The following is a 20,329-nucleotide window of genomic DNA, read 5'->3' on the forward strand; positions in this document are numbered from 1 at the left end:
AAATCAGCACTTAGAACAAATTACACAAAACGAGAAAGAAAAACACAATTATACACTGCTCTGTAGGTACGCGACATGTTTCTTTTCTTTTTAGGCTCCTAAATACTGAACAAACATAAATAATACGAACATCATTGCATCAAGCCGTAATTGGTAATAAAAGTGAATTAAAAAAGATATACAGTAGATAATCATATTAACTAGTGTAAATATGACAAGAAACGGTAAAAACAGTTAAACGACACTTGCGCCCGCTGGTCTTGAACTCATATCACTCTAAACAAATGATTAATTTACTCATATATACATAAATAACAAAAAAACGGAAATTATTAAATCACGTATCCTTTTACAAATTTAATTAAAGAAATATGATTAAAATAATCTATAATTAATAAACAATTAGTAATATACGCAATATATTATCAAAAAAAAATTGACACCAAAATTGAGAATAACCAGCGTCACTTAAATTGGACTCGTACGAAAAGAGACTAAATCAGACTGAGTTTAAAAACTGCAGCAATTACACTAAGCGCGAAAACAAACACTTAAAAAAAATAAAAATAAAATAAAAAAACATAACAAATACATCTTAACTAATGGGTTAATACTGACGACCATGGATGATTCAACTTCATTAAACGGGAATTATAAGCACGAATTTGCTTTTCCACAGCTATAATGGGGTCAGCAATGCTGAATTTTCTAATCAGATAAGAATTGCGCGTCCAAGAGGACAACGTAAAAGATATTTTGGGAACCGGAAGAAAACTGAACGAATTTTTGACTTGTCAGAATTTCTGAGCATTTTCCAAAACGGCAACATGTACAAATAATGTGATAGAGTGACAGAGTTAAAAAGTTTCGAGAGAAGATGGCTGTTGAACCGTAACTTATTAGTTACAAAAGAAGCATATGATAACCCAACTTTACGCTCAATGTGAGCAATTGATAGTTGTCGCGGGTGCATTATTGACGAACCAATGGGAAGACCGAGGTAGGTGATATGATCCACTTGTTTAATCCTACTATCTCCGAGAGCAATATACCTATGCGACACTTCCCTTCAGTTGAAGAATGCAACTTTAGACTTTTCAGCATTGAACTGAAGACGTAATGTTGCATACTCAGATGGTAGTGTTGTAAAAATCTCGCTCATACACTGAATAGTGAGACTCACATTCAAAATGTCATCTGTATAAGATATGAGGGATAAATCAAGACCGGCAAAGATGAATGATGTGGGAACAGCTGACTGTGCATCAAGAACTCCATTATCGAAGAGTGAAGGGGGCGGAACATCGCCTTGAGGGGTACCTTTTTCGACACTGACAAAAACGTTAGGGGTTGATGCATAGACTTGAGCCGTCGACTTTACCTAATGGGTGAAGTATTATGTAAACTATAAGACGAAAATATATGTCTCGAAGGGCACTGATATATGAGGGGCTCACTCCACGTTTTGCTGCATGGAGTAGCATAGCGGCGTGAATGAGAGAGTCGAACGCTTTACGAACATCATGCCCAGCCAACACGAGAGTTTCACCTGACGCATTAGCATCGATCAATGCCTTCGCGACAACCGACAAAGCGAGGGCACAACCGAGACCTGGCTGGAAACCAAATTGGTTAGGTGGAACATAGCATTTTGCGTTCAGTTGGTCAATGAACAGAAGTTCAAAAAGCTTACAGAAGGTAGTAGCCAGTTCTATAGGGTGGAAGGACGAGCACTGGGTAGGGAGTTTACCTTTCTTTGGAATTGCAGTGAGATCTCCGATTGGAAAAGAAGACGGTACAACTCCTTGGGTAACAATCATCTGCATCAAAAGAGCATTAGGGTTTATCAGAAGCTCACTTCCATGCAGAACGTGAAGGGCGCTTATTTTATCAAAGCCAGAAGATATCTTACGCCTTAGCCGTTGGATTGCTCGCAGTATAGACTCAGCTGAAACAACAAAATTGTCGTTTGGACACCTAGACAGAAATTTATCAAGCTTATCTTCATATTCGGACTGTAGGGCGGCATCTGGTGGGGAGAATTCAGCAGAGAAGTATGAATTCCATTCGGAATCAGGAATAACTTGAGCAGATAGGTGGGCCCTAGGAGGATCTCTTGATACATTTCTCCAGAAGGAAGGTTGGGACAGAGAAGCTTGCTGGGATGTCTCTTCAACTATCTGGTTCATGTGATGACATAGTTCTCTTGCAAACTTTCTTTTGGTAGAAAGACGAATGTTAGAAACCCAGCCAGAGCGAGGACGGTCACACTGGAGCCACAAATGGTACCAAAATTTGGATTTTCTCAAACCTTCAACTAGGCTCGGATTACTGGACCAGTGCTTTGTGACGCCCCGATGTATACTTTTAAGAGGTATACTGGCTTTTTCTGCGCTTTACAGAGCATGGCAAATTTGTCCAAGATATCTAGCAACATCCGTATTTCATTTGCATCAATCTGCGGATTTTCCATGAGCAGCTGGAACGGTACATGAATTTTATGAAGGACAGAATTAGTTACTGCAGCAAAAAGGTCATCTTGGATATTTTCCCAATCCCTGTAAAATTGGGCATGGGGCTGATGTGGTTGTGTGGTGGGAGTAGGCTGAGCAGAGGAACAATAAATAGATACAGATATTGGAAGGTGGTCTGATAGTTGGAAATCAGTAACGACGTGAACAGGAGACAATCGGATATTTATAGAAGAAACAACATGGTCAAGGTTCGAAACGTGACGCGAATGGTGTGTGTAAGTATAACCAAGATCTTTCGGCAATATCATGAGCCAATCCTCAAAAATACCAGAGAAAATAGAAGTACGCAATAAGGAGGTGTCATTTAAATTACAGTTAAAATCTCCTATGATAATACAACACTTACCTAACAGGCGAATCTTTGAAAGGCAAGACCCTAGTTTCTCACGCGCAGAAGTAAATAAAAATTCTGATCGGTCATTGCAATAATCTGCTGGGAGATAGACGTTTACAATAACATACTCTTTTACACGGACAGCAAGAAAAAAATCACATGAATCAAATATACTTGATCGGCACGAGGTCCTAACAGGCATCGCTAGACCAATCAAAGGGCGGCTACTTGAAGCAGACCGCTTAGCGGGCACCAAAAAGGTAATAAAATTATTGTCAATTTTTAGAAGGCCTAAACTATGACTCGTAAAAAAATGCTCTTGCAAGCACAGTACGTCACAATTCGAAAGCAATCCTTTTATCACAGGAATTTTGACTAAAAGTCCATCATTAATATTCCACGAAAGTACAGCTTGCGTAGTAATAGACACATCCATATCATACCATGGGCTTTGCTAGTTGACTGTTGTTATTAGGACACTTTACACTGTAACAAGTATGGCCGGCAACTTACATTCTAGACAGAACACTTTTTCCGAGCACAGTGAGGCACTGTTAGAGGTGTGGTGGCATGATTCACCGCGAGAGCAGAGGGCCCGATTAGAGCACTGCGAGGCCAGATGCCCAGTATTATGACACGAGAAACAACGCTTAGGGAGGTATACAAATGCTTGTGCAGAAGACTTTTCGCAGCCAATTTTCACAGAAACTTTTATAAACTGGTCCAGGTTTTGTTTTGACTCAAAGTAGACCTTAAACACTCAGGAATTCCCGCAGTGTGAAACTTTCATGCCATTTGCTACAAGAAATTGTATTTGATTGTCATCGTATTCGATCGGTACACCTTTCAGGATCCCTATAAACAGTGGGGATTTCACACTCACCGAGATGCCTGAGGTACTGTTTTTAGCATTCTCGGCAATTTTATTCGCTGCACGCTTTGACTTAACAACAAGTTTCCATTCCGAATTTTTAAGTTCACTTATTTCACCTGAGGCCTCAGGGCAAAGTTTATCGACGAAGTCCTTACGAGCATTAGGTGAGGTCAGGTTTGCAGGACATTTTTTAGTATAACAGAAAACGTAGGAACTGGGGCAGGGTTAATTGTTACGTTGGTATCAATTCTAGCCGGACAAAAAGGGCCTGAATGCATCGCATTCTCTAAAAAGCCGTCTATTTTCCGAGAGAGTTCATTAAATTTTGAGACTAAAGTAGCCGAGACTGCCTTCCAGATTATTGGGGTTTCAGAAGGTGAGAATATAACAAAAGTGGGAACAGGCAAATTATCCTTTGCCGCCTGATTTAAGTGTTTACAAATATCAAATACATTATCTTCATTCTTTGCATTTTTCACACATCGGCTCTGAATATTCAGCTCTTTATACAGAAACTCTCTAGCACTGATAATAGTACCATGATAAAAAAAAAACTTACAGCTTTTCCGACAATCAGATCAATTTTCGCACCATCAAGCATAGATCTCGTGACAAAGTTCAGTAATGGCTTTAAAATAATTTTCCTATTTTGATCGGTCATTGCGCAATCTAATTATCATAGCCAGGGACAGTCGAGTATTCCAATCAAAATATATATATGTAGTAGGTCAAATAATGTAATCCAAGTTCAAGGTGAACTATTTTCAAGTCCAAATCCGATTATGAAATTAATTCAATAAAAACCATAGGGAATCACAAATGTCTTACTGTATTGACAGTTTTACTGTATGAATGAGATTATATCCAAAAAGAGGTGTCTTCAGTATGAACTCTCAATGTAGAACAAAATGGCGAACAGCCAAAGTACGATGGAATTACGACAAAAAAATGGATGATGTCTGACAGAATACAAAACATATTTGTTTCCATGTGAAAACTGTAGATGAGACAAATACAGTATGCTGTTAAGTTAGTCATTTTCAAAGATCACCTTTGCCAATCTTCTATCTTTTTGCTTGAGTAAAGGTTTCTTAGAAATCTTGGAAAAGGATATGTTTCTTTGAAATCTGTAGAACTCTCATTTCCGTGATTAGAAGGAATCGTTATTTTTTTTAAGGGATTCAACATGCGTTTTTTGCATAGAGAAGTTTATTTATGTTTATTTATTTCTATTTGTTTTAATAAAAAACGATTAAATTGAAATTTTTTTATATATTTTATCGTTTGGAAGGGTTCGCCACTCTTGTTATAAATCTCTGCTCGCCAGAAGTAGTTGTAACTTGTAACTCTCTAGGAGCTATCTGATAGATTTCAGATCCTGAAATTCAACGCTAAAAGGATTAGCCTTCAATGAAAGGCTCATCGATATATCCCAAGGTCATTGTGAGGTTAGAATGACAGGTCTTCATTGAAATGACTACTGATAAAGTTCAAGGTCGTGTCAGGGACAACTATTCTTCTCTTAAGTCTTTGCTTGTTAGAAGTAGTCATAATTTGTAACGTTAAGTATTTTTCTGGTCCTCATTAACTTTTAGAAGTCCCATGTTCTTTTGGCAATGTCTATCCGTGTCTGAAGTGTCTGTCTGTTTCAATATTTTCAAACCTGGAGATTACAGGAATAAGTTGTTCTTCCAGTCTAATTACTCTTCTGAATTGTGATTACGCCTTTTTAATTAATAGTTAGGTGTCCTATTTCAAAGGCTAACTAGTTACGTTTCTAAATTGATCCCGCTTTTTTCGATCTCAATTAGTAACTTTGTCTAGGCTTATTTAATTGAATCTATTTTTTTTTGAAAACCCGTTTTACAAAAAAAAAAAGACGGAGCATAAGTAAAAGAAAAAAGAATAAGAAAAGACACAAAACCCAAAGCAAACAGTTCAAAACCTAGCAAGCAGTAAAATAAAATATATTGGTAGTACCAAGATCAAACTTAGTTCTATGATCGGGAACAATGATCGATTAAAGATAAACGCTTGATAATCAAACAGTTCGCGGTAACGAACTGTAAGTAAGGAGCGATCCGGCTCAATAGTAACTGAAACTCTAAAAAACGGAATTTTGATACGATATGATACATCAAAAGAATCATACTTTTTATGCTGATTTCAAATATATAAGTTTCATCAACTTTAGTCTTACCCATCAAAAGTTACGCGCCTGATAAAATTTGCCTTATTTTCGAAAAAAGGGGGAAACAAACTCTAAAAGTCATAGAACTTTAATGAAAATCACACTATCAGATGCAGCTTATCAGAGAACCCTACTAAGTTTTAAGCTCCTATCTGCAAAAATGTGGAATTTTGTATTTTTAGCCAAAAGAAAGATCACGGATGCGTGTTTATTTTTTTATTTTTATTTTTTTGTATTTTTTTTGTCCCCAGGGGTGATCGTATCAATCCAGAAGTTCTAGAATCTCGTGAGAGGGTTCATTCGAAAGTAAATTAAAAGTTTTAGTGCCCTTTTTAAGTGACCAAAAAATTGGAGGGCAACTTGCCCCCCTCCTACGCTCATTTTTTTCCCGAAGTCACCCAATCAAAATTTTGAGATAGCCATTTTATTCAGCATAGTCGAAAATCTAATAGATATGTACTTGAGGAAAACTTAATGCCCCACAGTTTCCGGGGGAAGGGCTGCCAGTTATGAACTTCGCCCGTTCTTTACATATAGTATTGGTTAATGGGAAGTATACAAACGTTTTCAGGAGATATTTTTTTCTGGTGGGGGGGGAGGAGGGGGTGACGGGGGAATATCTTTCCATCGAGGATGTTTCCTTGGGGGAAGGGTACATTTCTATGAAGGGGGCACCGGATTTCCCAGCATTATTTAAAAAACGATCAGAAATTAAATAAAAAAATAAACAAGTTTTTTCAACTAAAAGTAAGGAGTAACATTAAAACTTAAAACGAACAGAAATTATTACGTATATGAGAGGGTTCGTCCCCTAGTCAATACCTAGTTCTTTAAGCTAAAGTTTTTTTTTAGTACTTCAAAAAAGCTATCTATTCTAATTAACCGGCCTTTGTGATTGAGGGATTGAGGGGTTAAAATTCAAACTAGCATAAAGAGTGAGGTATTGACTAGGGGGCGAACTCCCTAATATACGAAATAAAAACATACGAGTACAGAATTTTGTTACGTTACGTAAGTTAATTCAAAAGTTACGTCAGAACAAAATTTCGAGAAAGCCATTTAGCCAAAAAAAAGTAAAATTAATATGCTTTCTCTCTTTTATTTTATTCATGTACGGTTAGCCAAAATCAAAGCTGCGTTAATTCAAAAACATTCAGAAATTAAATAAAAGAAAACAAGTTTTTTTTAACTGAAAGTAAGCAGCAACATTAAAACTTAAAATGAATAGAAATTATTCCGTATATGAAAGGGGTGGTCCCCTCCTCAACGCCTCGCTGTTTACGCTAAAGTTTGATTCTGTCTCACAACTTTATTTTTTAAAACAATAAAAAACTTTAGTGTAAAGAGCGATACGTTGAGGAGGGGACAGCCCCTTTCATATTAGGAATAATTTCTGTTCTTTTTAAGTTTTAATGTCGCTCCTTACTTTCAGTTAAAAAAAACTTGTTTATTTATTTAATACAACAAAGATCTAGATAGATTACTGGTTCAGTGCCAAAGTTTGTAGTTTATTATTTTTGGTGTAATACACGATATGTGCAGCTCAAGTCTTTCCTGTTTTTTCTAAATTTCTTTTATTTTCGTAACCTATTTCTAAATGTCAAAATTTGCAGTTTTCGCTTGTACCTATGCTATTTCAATTGTGTATATTACTCTATTTTATTGTTATACTGAATAAATGAACTATGAAGTTTTAAAAGGATATATTCTTTTTCTTTTTTTTTCTTTTTTTAGTCATGCTTTGTATCAGCATGATGCTGGCTGTAGAGTGATTGCACGACTAACAAAAGAAGTTGGCTCCCTTCGTGAGGCTGTGGCTACACTCAAACCACATGCTCAAGTTCCAGCTGTTCCTCAACCTACCGTCGTAATTGTTTTTCTTTTTACTTTTGCTCCATTTTTATTTCCATATGAACCTGTTTCTTCATGCATTTCATATTTTTCTTTCCTGTCTCGTGTGCCATCTTGTTGAGGCTACTCATTTAAGTGTGGTATACTTATGTTCTCTGTTTTTATCATTTGTGTTTCAGGAGTTTTTGGATTATCTCATTCAACTACTCATTTTATTGTAGTAGGTTACTCAGTCTTGTAGTTTTTTCATCCTCTTTTTAAGTTACCCTTTATTCCTTTTGTTTTATTTTTTCTCCTAATTTACTTTGCTCCTATTCGCCCTTTTGTTTATCTTGTTCCATATTTTCATGTTCATAGACGTACGGAAACAAAATCTTTTATAGGGAATTATAAGATTTCTCCATGAGACATTACAAAAAAAATAAAGAAAAATAATTAAAGGCCCAAACATCCAGATATCTGCATGCCTCACTTCTTCGGTACTCACATTAAGATATATTTATTATTTTTCAATGGTTTGGTTTTCCCTATGTTTCTGGTTTGTTTTGTGTGGCTGTAGTCTTCTATCATAGGCAGCGCAATAGCGCTGTCTAAGTAAAGAACGATGTTGGCACAATGTATTATTTATTTATTTTTTTTTGGTTGGTTTTAGACCAGGGCACTTCCTATCGAATGAGTTGTCGTAGAAACTTCGAAAAGGGCTCATTCGATTGGAAATCAGAAGGGTTTGTGCCATTTTTAATAGTTGAAAGCGATTGGAAGGAAACAAACGCCCTTCCACGCCCATCATTTCACCAAACACATCCAATCAAAATTTTGAGACAGCCATTCTGTTCAACGTACTTGAAAGATCTGAAAATTATTTCTTTGGGGAGGACACTCCCCCCACAGCCAATTTATGCCCTGGGGGCATAAAAGGTTTTTTATTGAAATTACTGTCGTAGAAACTTCAAAAATGGCTCATTCGGTTGGAATTTGAAAGGGCTAATGCCCTTTTTAACAGTCGAAAGTGATTGGAGGGCAACTAGCTTCCCTCTCACGCCCTCCATTTCCAAAACACATCCAATCAAAATTTTAAGATAGCTATTTTGTTCAACATAGTTGAAAGTTCTGGAAATTAGGTCATTGAAAATGACAACCCCCCCACAACCCTCAGGGCAAGGGTTGTAAGTTATGCCCTGGGGGCATATAAGGTTTTTATAGAAAGAAGTCGTAAAAACTTCAAAAAGGGCCCATTCAATTGGAAATTGAAATGGCTAGTGCCCTTTTTAATAGTTAAAAGTGATTAGAGGGCAACTAACCCCTCTCTCACGCCCATTTTGTTCAACGTAGTTGAAAGTTGGAAATTAGGTCTTTGAGATGATCACCCCCTCAGAGCCCTCAGGGCAAGGGTTTTAAGTTATGCCCTTGGGGCATATAAGGTTTTTATAGAAATTGTTTTCGTAGAAATTTCAAAAAGGGCTCATTCAATCGGAAATTTAAAGGGCTAGTGCCCTTTTTAATAGTTGAAAGTGATTGGAGGGCAAGTAACCTCTCTCTCACGCCCACCATTTCCCCAAACACCTCCAATCAAAATTTTGAGAAATTATAAATTATGCCCTGGGGGCTTATAAGGTTTTGAAAGAAAGGGTTGTAGTAGGAAGTTCAAAAAGGGCTCATTCGATTGGAAACTGAAAGGGCTGGTGCCCTTTTCAATAGTAGAAAGTGATTGGAGGGAAACTAATTCCCTCTCACACCCAATATTTTCCCGAACCCATTCAATCAAAATTTTTAGATAGCCATTTTGTTCAACGTAATTGAAAGGTCTGGAAATTATGTTTTGAGGATGACAAACCCCCCAAGCCCCCAGGGCAAAGGTTGTAAGTTATGCCCTGGGGGTATATAAGGTCTTTATAGAAACCGTTGTCGTAGAAACTTCAAAAGGGGCTCATTCAATTGGGAATTTAGAGGGCTATTGCCCTTATTAATATTCAAAAGTGATCGGAGGGCGAATGCCCCTCCCCCTCACCCATCGTTTCCCCAAACACTTCTGATCAACATTTTGATATAGCCATTTTGTTGAACGGATTTGAAGGGTCGGGAAATTATGTTTTTGAGTATAATAACCCTCCCACAGCCCTGAAGGCTAACGTTGTAAGTTATGCCCTGGGGGCATATAATGTTTTTATAGAAATTTTTGTCGTAAAAACTCCAAAAAGGGCTCATTGGATTGAAAATTGATAGGGCTCTTGTCCTTTTTAATAGTCGAAACTAATCAGAGGGAGAATCGCCTCCCCCTCCCATGCCCATCATTTCCCCAAACATTTTGATATGGTCATTTTGTTCAACGTAGTTGAACGGTCTGGAAATTATGTGTTTGAAGATGACAACTCAGGACAAGGGTCCTAAGTTATGCCCTTGGGGTATATAAGGTTTTTAGAATTTATTGTCGTAGAAGCTTCAAAAAGGGCTCATTCGATTGGAAATTGAGAGGACTAGTGCCTTTTTTATTAGTCGAAAGTGATCAGAGGGCAAATGCCCCCCCCCATGCCCATCATTTCCCCAAACATTTACAATCAAAATTTTGAGATAGCTATTTTGTTCAGCGTATCAGAAAGGTCTGGAAATTTTTGTTTTTGAAGATAACAAATCCCCCCAGCCCTCATGGCAAGGTTGTAAGTTATTCCCTGGGGAAATCTAAGGTTTTTATAGAAAGTGTGGTTTTATAAACTTCGGGGGGGGGGGCTCATTGGATAGTTAATCAGACGATCTAGTGCTCTTTTTAAGCGTCAAAGTGATCGGATGGCAGCTAATCCCTCCCCCCCCCCCACACACACACATGTCATATTGTCCCGAAATGTATCTAATATAAATTTTGAGATAGCCATTCTATTCAAAATAGTCTAAATATAATATAACAAGGCTTTTGGGGTTGAAAAAAAAACACCAGAGATTAGGGGCAAGGGTTATAAGTCATGTCCAGGGGGTATTCAAGGTTTTTATGGAAGGGATGGTTGTTTAACTTTAGAAGAGGTTTAGTCTTTCTCCCTGAGAAAGACTCAATGTAAAACGAACAGAAATTAAATAATTAAACTTTCTCCATAAAATAAATTTTTCAAAAAAAGTAAAGAACTCCATTAAACCAAAAATTAACAAAAGTAGAATCAAATAATCTACCAAGCATACAACTACCACAAATCAGTATCAATAAATAAATGAAACCCAAAACAAACAGAAATTAAAATAAATAACTGAGTCAAACTCAAAACGAGCCGAAATTAATATGAGTTGGGCTCTAACCCCATGCTTTCTAAAAGCGAGAATATAATTTTTACTTTACTGAAAAAAATTCTTTTATCTGTTTTCACTTTTATACCTTAAGAAATAAAAAAATTAATAAAGATTTTAAGGAATAAATATCAGCATATATATATTAAACTGACAATGCACATTTTGTTTCAGTAAATTCATTTGGATTTTTTTTCAGTAAAGTACGAATTATATTCTGAGTTTTAGAAAGCATTGGGTTTAGAACCCTACTCACATTAATTTCTGCTCATTTCGAGTTTGACTCTGTTATTTATTTTAATTTCGGTTTGTTTTTGGGTTTCATTTATTTATTGATACTGATATGTGGTAGTTGTATGCTTGGTAGATTATTTGATTCTATTTTGTTCATTTTTGGTATAATGGAGTTCTTTACTTTTTTTTGAAAAACTTATTTTGTGGAAAATTTTTTTTAATTAATAACAAGAAAAAAAAGAAGTCTCCTCGGTCCGTTTTGTTAATGATCACTAGTTGTTTTAATTTCCAATTGAATGAGCCCTTTTTGAAGTTTCTACGACAACGCTTTCTATTAAACCTTATATACCTCCAGGGCATAGCTTACAACCTTTGCCCGTGTGGCTGTGGGAGGGGGGGGGGGTTGTCATCCTAAACTTATAATTTCCGGACCTTTTAACTACGTTGAACAAAATGGCTATCTCAAAATTTTGATTGAATGTGTTTGGGGAAATGGTGGACGTGAGAGGGGGAATAGTTGCCCTCCAATCACTTCCGAATATTAAAAAGGGCACTAGCCCTTTCAATTTCCAATCGAATGAGCTCTTTTTGAAGTTTCTACGATATTTCTTTCTATAAAAAGCTTATATGCCCCCAGGGCGAATCTTACTACCCTTTCCCTGAGGTCGTTTTTCTTTGGGGGGGGGGGGTTGTGATCCTCAAAGACCTAATTTACAGAACTTTAAACTATGTTAAATAAAATGGTTATATAAAAATTTTGATTGGATGTGTTTAAGGAAACTGGTGGGCTTGAAAGGGGGTTAGTTGCCCTTCAATCACTTTCGACTATTAAAAAGAGCACTAGCCCTCTCAATTTCCAATTGAATGAGCCCTTTTTGAAGTTTCTACCACTCCGCTTTCTGTAAAAAACCTAATATGCCCCAGGGCGTAACTTACAACCCTTACCCTGAGGGCTATGGGGGGGGGGGTTCATCCTTAAAGACCTATTTTCTAGAACTTGCAACTACGTTGATAAAAATGGCTATCTCAAAATTTTGTTTGGAAGTGTTTGGGGAAATGGCGGGCTTGAGAGGGGGGTTAGTAGCCCTCCAATCACTTTCTAATATTAAAAACGGCACCATCCCTTTCCGATCGAATGAGCGCCGTTTGAACTTTCTACAACAACCCTTTCTATAAAACCTTATATGCCCCCAGGGCATAACTTACAACCCTTTCTTTGAGGTTTGGGGGGGGGGGTTATCCTCAAATACCTAATTTCCAAAACTTTGAACTACGTTGGACAAAATGGCTATCTCAAAATTTTGATTGGATGTGTTTGGGGAAATGGCGGGCGTGAGAGGGGGGTTAGTTGCCCTCCATTCACTTTTGACTAAAAAAGGGGCACTAACCCTTTCAATTTCCAATTCAATGAGCCCTTTTTGAAGTTTCTACGACAACGCTTTCTATAAAAACCTTATATGCCCCAAGGACATAACTTACAACCCTTGCCCTGAGTGGTTTGGGGGGTTTGTCATCCTCAAATACATAATTTCCAGAGCTTTCAACTACATTGAACAAAATGGCTATCTCAAAATTTCAATTGGATGTGTTTGGTGAAAAGGTGGGTGTAAGAGGGGGGTTAGCTGCCTTCAATCACTTTCGACTGTTAAAAAGGACCTCTTTGAATTTCCAATTGAATGAGTCCTTTTTGAAGTTTCTACGACAACGCTTTCAATAAAAACCTTATATACCCCCAGGACATAAATTACAACCCTAGCCCCGAGGGATTTGGGGAGAGGGTCTTCCTCAAAGCCATAATTTCCAGATTTCCAGAACTAAGTTGAAAAAAATGGCCTTCTCAAAATTTTGATTGGATGTGTTTTGTGAAATGGTGGGCGTGGAAGGAATGATAGTTGCCTTCCAATTACTTTTGACTATGAAAAAGGGCAAGAGCCCTTCCAATTTCCAATCGGAAGAGCCCTTTTTGAAGTTTCTACGACAAATTCTTCGATACGAAGTGCCCTTGTCTAAAACCTACCAACCAACAAAAAAATAAAAAATAAATAATACATTGTGCCAACATCGTTCTTTACTTAGGTAGTGCTATTGCGCTGCCTATGATGTCCCTTTTCGTTTATTGTTACATGGTTGTTTACATAGCATAATAACACAAATAAGCAAAAACAGATCTGCAAGTTAGGGGGGTGGAGGGGGTAAGAGGTGGTACACACAGGGAGGAGAGTATGTTCCTCCGAAATTTGTAGATGTTTCGTCAATTTCTTATATTTTCCGCATAATTTTCATACATTTTTCTTTGATCCCCCCCCCTCTTATGAATTGCTTTGTTCTGTTCTAATCGTCGATTTTTTTTAAAGATTAAAGGTTTGAACCTCAAAACAGTTGCATTATGAATGATTTTTCAATTCTTTCTGTTTGTGCGCAGGTATGGTGTCATAACTTTAAACTAAAAGCAATGGTGATTTCATAATCAGTTTTTGGGTCTTCTATTAGTCTAAACTGTCACTGGCAATACTGTTGGATAAATCGTGCCACTCTAGGTAGTCAGGTTTATAAGTAGTTGCTAAGAGAATTGTTCAAAGGCATGTCCAATTCATTCTTTTAATTTTGCATATATAAATTCGTTTTAGTTCATTTCTCTCATAGCTGTTTTGTCTCGGAGCAGAGTTTCCCAAACTTCTAGGGGAAAGAAAACCTAAGATTACAATATTAAGGGGAGATTTATCACTGGAATTTGGAATTATCCAGCAAAGAGAATACCATAATTGTTTATCAGAAATATAGTGGGGGGCGATATCTGTCTCCAGGTTATATTTTCGCTTGGTTACAGGTGGAAAAATAGTTATGGAGGGGTTCGTACAAGAAGTATTAAAGCGGTAGATCATTTAGGAAGAGTAACTACCTTCCGGGAAGTTATGAAGTTGGCAGACTCCAGAATGAGAGTTTGAGAGAATACTATTTAAATGAATACTATTTGAATACTATTTAAGGAGTAAGATTTGATGAACAATGTAAGAACAATGTAGAAAATGGACGAAACACTTATAGGAAAATAGTTTTTGAAGTCACAGATGGTTTCTAAGGGAGGAAAGTTAAAAATGCAGCTCAGAAAATTAGTGAAAATGCCGAAGTTTAGTAGAGAGGAGGAGTGGCGTGTTTAAAAAAGTATTTGACTGATAGATAATAGAAAATAAGGTGAGGGTAAGGAAATTAAAAAAGCGTTAAAATATGAATTAAAGCGGATGTGAAGTGCGGGCCATGGTTAAAACTGCTGAAGATCTGGAAGATGCAGCCACGCCGCATAATAGTAAAATGTTGTATTGGCATGCTAAAAATATGAGAGGGTATAGTCAATCTGAACTTGTCAAAGATTAATAAAAAAAAAACTTTTTGTACAAAATAAGTTTTTCAAAAAAAAGTAAAGAACTCCGTTAAACCAAAAATGAACAAAAATAGAATCAAATAATCTACCAAGCATACAACTACCACAAATTAGCATTATTGAATAAATAAAACCCAAAACAAACAGAAATTAAAGTAAGTCAAACTCAAAACGAGCAGAAATTAATCTGATAGGGTTCTAAACCTTATAATTTTTAAGAGCCAGAGTATTATTTGTACTTTACTGAAAAAAATTCAAATGAATTTACTGAAAAAAATGTGCATTGTCAGTTTAATATACATATGCTGATATTTATTCCTTAAAATGGTAATTAATTTTTGATATCTTAAAGTTATAAAAGTGAAAACATTCTAAAGTATTTTTTTTTAGTAAACTATAAATTATACAAAATAAAGTACTAACCCTGGAGTGTTAGTTGCCCTCCAATCACTTACGACTATTAAAAAGAGCACTATTCCTTTGAATTTCCAATCGAATGAGCCGTTTTTGAAGTTTCTACGATAAAGCTTTCAATAAAAATCTTTATATGCCCCCAGGGCATAACTTGTAACCCTTGCCCTGAAGACTATGGGGGGAGTCTACTGCTCGAAGACATAATGTCCAGAACTTTCAACTACGTTGAACAAAACGGCCATCTCACAACTTTGATTGAATGTGTTTGGAGAAAACGTGGGCTTGGAAGGGGTGTCAATTGCCTTCCAAAAACTTTCGACTATTAATAAAGGAAATAGCCATTTAAATTTCCAATCTAATGAGCCCTTTTTGAAGTTTCTACGACAACGCTTTCTATGAAAACCTTATATGCCCCCAGAGCATAACTTATCACCCTTGCCCTGAGGGCTGTGGGGGGTTAAAAAAAACCTTATTGTCAGAACTTTCAACTACAATGAACAAAATGGTTATCTCAAAATTTTGATTGGATGTGTTTGGGGGAAGGTGGGCGTGATAGGGGCGTTAGTTGCCCTCCAATCAATTTCGACTATTAAAAAGGGCACTAGCCCTTTGAATTTCCAATCGAATGAGCTCTTTTTGGAGTTTCTACGACAACACTTTCTATAAAAATCTTATATGCCTCCAGGGCATAACTTTCAACCCTTGCCCTGAGGGTTGTGGGGGAGTTTCCTCCTCAAAAACATAGTTTCTATCTGGAAATCAACTACGCTGAACAAAATGGCTATCTCAAAATCTTGATTGGATGTGTTTGGGGAAATGGTGGACATACAAGGGGTGTTTGTTGCCTTCCAATCACTTTCGACTATTAAAAGGGCACACGCCACTCCAATTTCCAATCGAATGAGCTCTTTTCGAAGTTTCTACGACAACTCCTTCGATACGAAGTGCTCTGGTCTAAAGAAAAAAAAAAATACATTGTGTCAACATCGTTCTTTACTTAGGCAACGCTATTGCGATAGAATGATAGGAACGGGCCAGCATTAGTGATAATTAAAGAGTTAAAGAGAAATGGGCAGAACATTTTAAGGGCGACAGGTACATGATGATGCATTTGATTCTGTTGTTTGAGTTTGGTTTTTATGTTAAGTTTACACATAAAAATCTTTCGAAAACGCATCAAAAATTTGCTTCTTTGTTATGTTTTTACAAGTTGGATAGATATTTCGGGGGGGGGGGGGGTCAACCTCCCCCCCTCCCCTGGGTATGGCCGTAAAATTATCGGTTATATTGAAAGAGTATTAATAACAACTGAAAGAAATTTTTCTCTATTAAAAAAAAAAAAAAATGCTCTGGTTCTTTCATGTGTATTTTCTAGGATCTTTTCACTCCGTAAGGGGTCCTATGTTAAGAGGTACTTGGTATTTCAAGGTTAGAAGTTGATCGAATTGTCGGGCTATCCCCTCCCCCTCTCTCTTCACCCAGAAGACCTCTGGGAAAATATATCTGGAAGATTTTGGCTTGAGGTGAAGCCTCACCAGACAGAATTTGCTAAATGTACGTGATGTTGATGATTTTTAGGAATTTCTTAATTGTTGCTCTGGTAATATGGCACAGGCCTACTGATGGAATCTACCGGAGAAATTCCTGTAAAATCCAGAATAATTCTAGTAAAATGTGGGAAAATGTAGAAAAACAAATTCTGATAAAATCCCCAGTGACCATTCTGATCTGTTTTTTTTTTTTTTTACCGTTAGGCTGATGTTGCTGAAGTTGGAGCACCGGCAGTTGCCCCCACCCAGACGGCTGGAATGACCCCAGAAATTATTGCCAAACTTCAAGACAGGGCAACGGTGCTTACTCAACAACGAAAAAAAAGAGGAAAGACTGTACCTGAAGGTCTAATCTCTGCTGAGACTATTAGAGATTTTAGGACCATTGCTTCGCACCCGGTAAAGCTATTGATGTTTTTTAATTTCTTCTTTTACTGACGTTTGATTTTTTTGGCAACACTAAAGATCACTTAATTTTTATAAATAGGTTATTTTTTAGTAGCTAGTTGGAACTTATTTTAACTTGAGGGAAAAGAGCCAGGGGGAGATTTCATCTTCGATTCACCTAAAGAAACTGGATGTGACTCGAGAACCCCGAGCACCCCGAAAGATAGTGACTCAGCTGGTATGATTTTAAAAGTAATGCCAACCTCCTGATCTGTACGAGGCAGATATGGTTTCTCCTACAGGTATCACTGCATAGCTGAAGTGATACGGCCATCTTCTTTGAATGCCACAAAAAAACCTGTCGCATCGCCTTTAGTTCCAACTCCGTCATCGCTGAGTGGAAAAGACCACGTGGTCGTCCAAGAATGAGATGGTCTGATAGTCCAAATCAGTGCCTAAGTAAGACAGGAATAAGATTTGAAGAAGCACCCGGGACTGCTCAGGACTGGGTGTCCTGGAGGAGTATGGTGTCTGCTCTCTTGACGCTGGCGCCAAGTCGGCAAGAGATTAAGTAAGTAAATCAGGTCACCCAAACGTTTTTCAACTGTGAATCTGTATGACCTACAGTCCATTCATGCTTAAACAGCGAGGTAAAAAAAAAAAACAATCATATGTTTCCAGTTGATTATAACAACGTATTTGCAACCTCCCGACGATGCCTTAGGGGTCAATGTGAAACTTGGTCAATTGATAAATTTCAGAGGGTCAACTGAAATTTTTATAGTGGTTTAAAACTACTTTTTTCCACACAAACGGTTCTTGCATTTATGCAGTAGTTCTTAAATACCTGAGATAAAAAGGCAAAGCTAAGCGTAAAGTTTGTTCAGTTCCAAATGAAGTCCCCTTCCCTCATATGGAATAATTTCTGTCCGTCTTAAGTTTTGATATCGCGGGTTACTTATTTTTGACCAGTTTTTTCAAATCAAACTCTTTCTAAATTTAATTTTTGATCGGTTTTCAAATCTTGTCCAGGTATATCCAATATATAATGTGCGGTAACACCCACATACATTTTCTACTGCTTGTTGTTAAAGTATTTAGATCATTAGTTTTAAATTGATGTCTTGATTATTACTACAAAAGGAATATTCAAAATACTAATATTGCATTAAGTCGTAGCACGATGTCATTTATGGTTGTTGTCTACCATATATGACGTCATTTTAAAAAAGTAAGGGCCTGTTTCGACTAACAAGAATGAGACGGAAAGTAAGAGATTTCCTCAGAAAAACCTTTGAAACCCATAATGTCAAAATTTAATAGCTTGTGAAACTTTAATTTTAGTACAAGACCTGTGACGACATTTCAGTAAATCAGGTGATAGGATCATCAAATATGACATCATATTCCAGAGAAGCAACTTTCAGATACCCCTGTTGTATTATCTTGTCAAAAGATACATGTGTAATATCGTCTTGTATATGAGTTTCTGTAAAATGTAAACATGTAGTTTCTATAAAAATTAATTTTCATTTTAATATTATGATTTAATACTTATAAAAACTATGTATCTTTAACAGTTAGCTTTCAAATGAACCTTCAAATGTCTTTATGTGATGTTTCAGCGCCCCACCAGCTACAAAGAAATGAAAACGCATCTGCGACGAAGAGACGCACTTGAACCAACCCTATACTATAAAAAAATCAAATTAGAGTAAACAGCGAGAAGTTCCGGAGGGGGCAGTCACTAAGCCGTGTCTATTAGTAAGTGCGTTTATGGATGTTGCTGGTTGAAAATATCCCATCTGTTCATTAGAAAAGGGAAGGAGTGACTTCTCAATTTTTCTGTAATGTTTGTTTAACTCCTCAGCATTGTCTTTATCACTTTGACGAATGCCAGGCTTTAGATTATTACCGTGATTCCAAACGCGAGGCGCAGGCCCCACCGGTGGGGCACGTCAATATTTTGGTGGGTCATGGTGCTGGATGTTCAGTTGTGCTGCACATTCGGCTGGCTATACTCTAGAACCGCAATTTTGAAAACAAAAAAATTCATATGAATGATGTCACATTCAAATGCATTTAAGGAGTAAAAAAGATACATGGTGGTATTACAATGACATTATGCGCTGTATGAAAGGTTTACTGTTCAGACAGTATTTTTCATTGGTATAAAATACGCCTAGAGGACGATCCGAGAAAAGATACCAAGTTAATGCTCTGTTAACTTTCTTTAGGTGGAATACACATAAAATTTGGAATAACAAAATTAAATATGATGAGGGGGGCATCTGGATTTTACAGATGCCTAGGTATGGGGACATAGCCCAAAATCAGTTGGGGATCAGGGGATTATTAGTACTCTTACCGGAAAATCGATTTATTTTCCTTGCTGATGTTTTGTTTTGGAGAAGGCTTACAACTTTTTAATTATAATATGAAATGGCAAACTCTCTTGTCACTTTTCGAATCTTATTATGTAGTTTGTTTGCTTTTTTTTTGTTTTTTCGTAACTCAATCTTGCGGGGCAGACCTCTAATCTGAATCTTATCTCTCGGGTCGGACCAGCAAAATTGAGATTAGAAGACCTCTAATCTGAATTTTGCTGGTCATACCTCTAAACTCAATGTTTACCGCTAAGGGTTTATAGTTCTGTTCGATTTTTTTAAATTAGTTTTATGAAGGTTTCTTTTTCAGAGTTTACACAGCGCTAGTATTCCGGGAATTTTGGCAATAGATTTGCATGCTGCTGATACATCAAAAGTTGTAACTGGTGGTGCTGACAAGAATGCCACCGTTTTTAACAAAGATACTGAGCAAGTTGTGGCAATTCTAAAGGGACACTCGAAGAAGGTCAACCATGTTATCTATCATCCAAGTGAGGTAAGACATCGCTTTAACAGCCCTACATCTATGTTGAATTGAGTAGTTCATATGAAAACACCCATCAAGATTTAGGGCATGAAAAGGCCAATTAAGTGAGGGCTCATCATGTTGCAGCCTTAGATGCAACCTAGGAAAGAACGAGTTCTAGCCCTTACTAACCAAAAATGGGAAAACATGTTTTGAGAAAAAATTTTAAAGAGGAAGAATCGCCGTTTGAAGCTGATTCAGAAATGTTAATAGCCATTTGAGCTGATGTTATAGGTGAAAGTTTTTTTGCGAAAACAAATATAAGGGGATTTTGAAAAGTAGCCTGAAATCCCCTGAAAATGGTGCCGGATCAAAATTAAAACTGCACTATTAAAAACACCATATGTAAAAAAAAGCACAAAGCACACAGAAGAATTACAGTCCCTGTCTTGTGCAACAAG

The 20,329-nt window shown here is 36.9% G+C and overlaps 1 protein-coding gene across 1 annotated transcript in view; it reads left to right on the plus strand.

Moving 5' to 3' along the window:
- Window positions 1-20,329, plus strand: part of LOC148954773 (pre-mRNA-processing factor 19-like) — a 114,107-nt gene that overhangs the window by 56,936 nt on the left and 36,842 nt on the right. The window contains 3 exon segments of the mRNA XM_089086741.1: window positions 7,668-7,800; window positions 16,833-17,027; window positions 19,713-19,898. Coding sequence (XP_088942867.1) covers window positions 7,668-7,800; window positions 16,833-17,027; window positions 19,713-19,898 — 514 coding nt within the window.

The sequence above is a fragment of the Artemia sp. Qi Xiang Cuo genome, chromosome 3 (genome assembly GCF_049724085.1).
Source record: "Artemia sp. Qi Xiang Cuo chromosome 3, ASM4972408v1, whole genome shotgun sequence".
Taxonomy (NCBI): Eukaryota; Metazoa; Arthropoda; class Branchiopoda; order Anostraca; family Artemiidae; genus Artemia; species Artemia sp. Qi Xiang Cuo.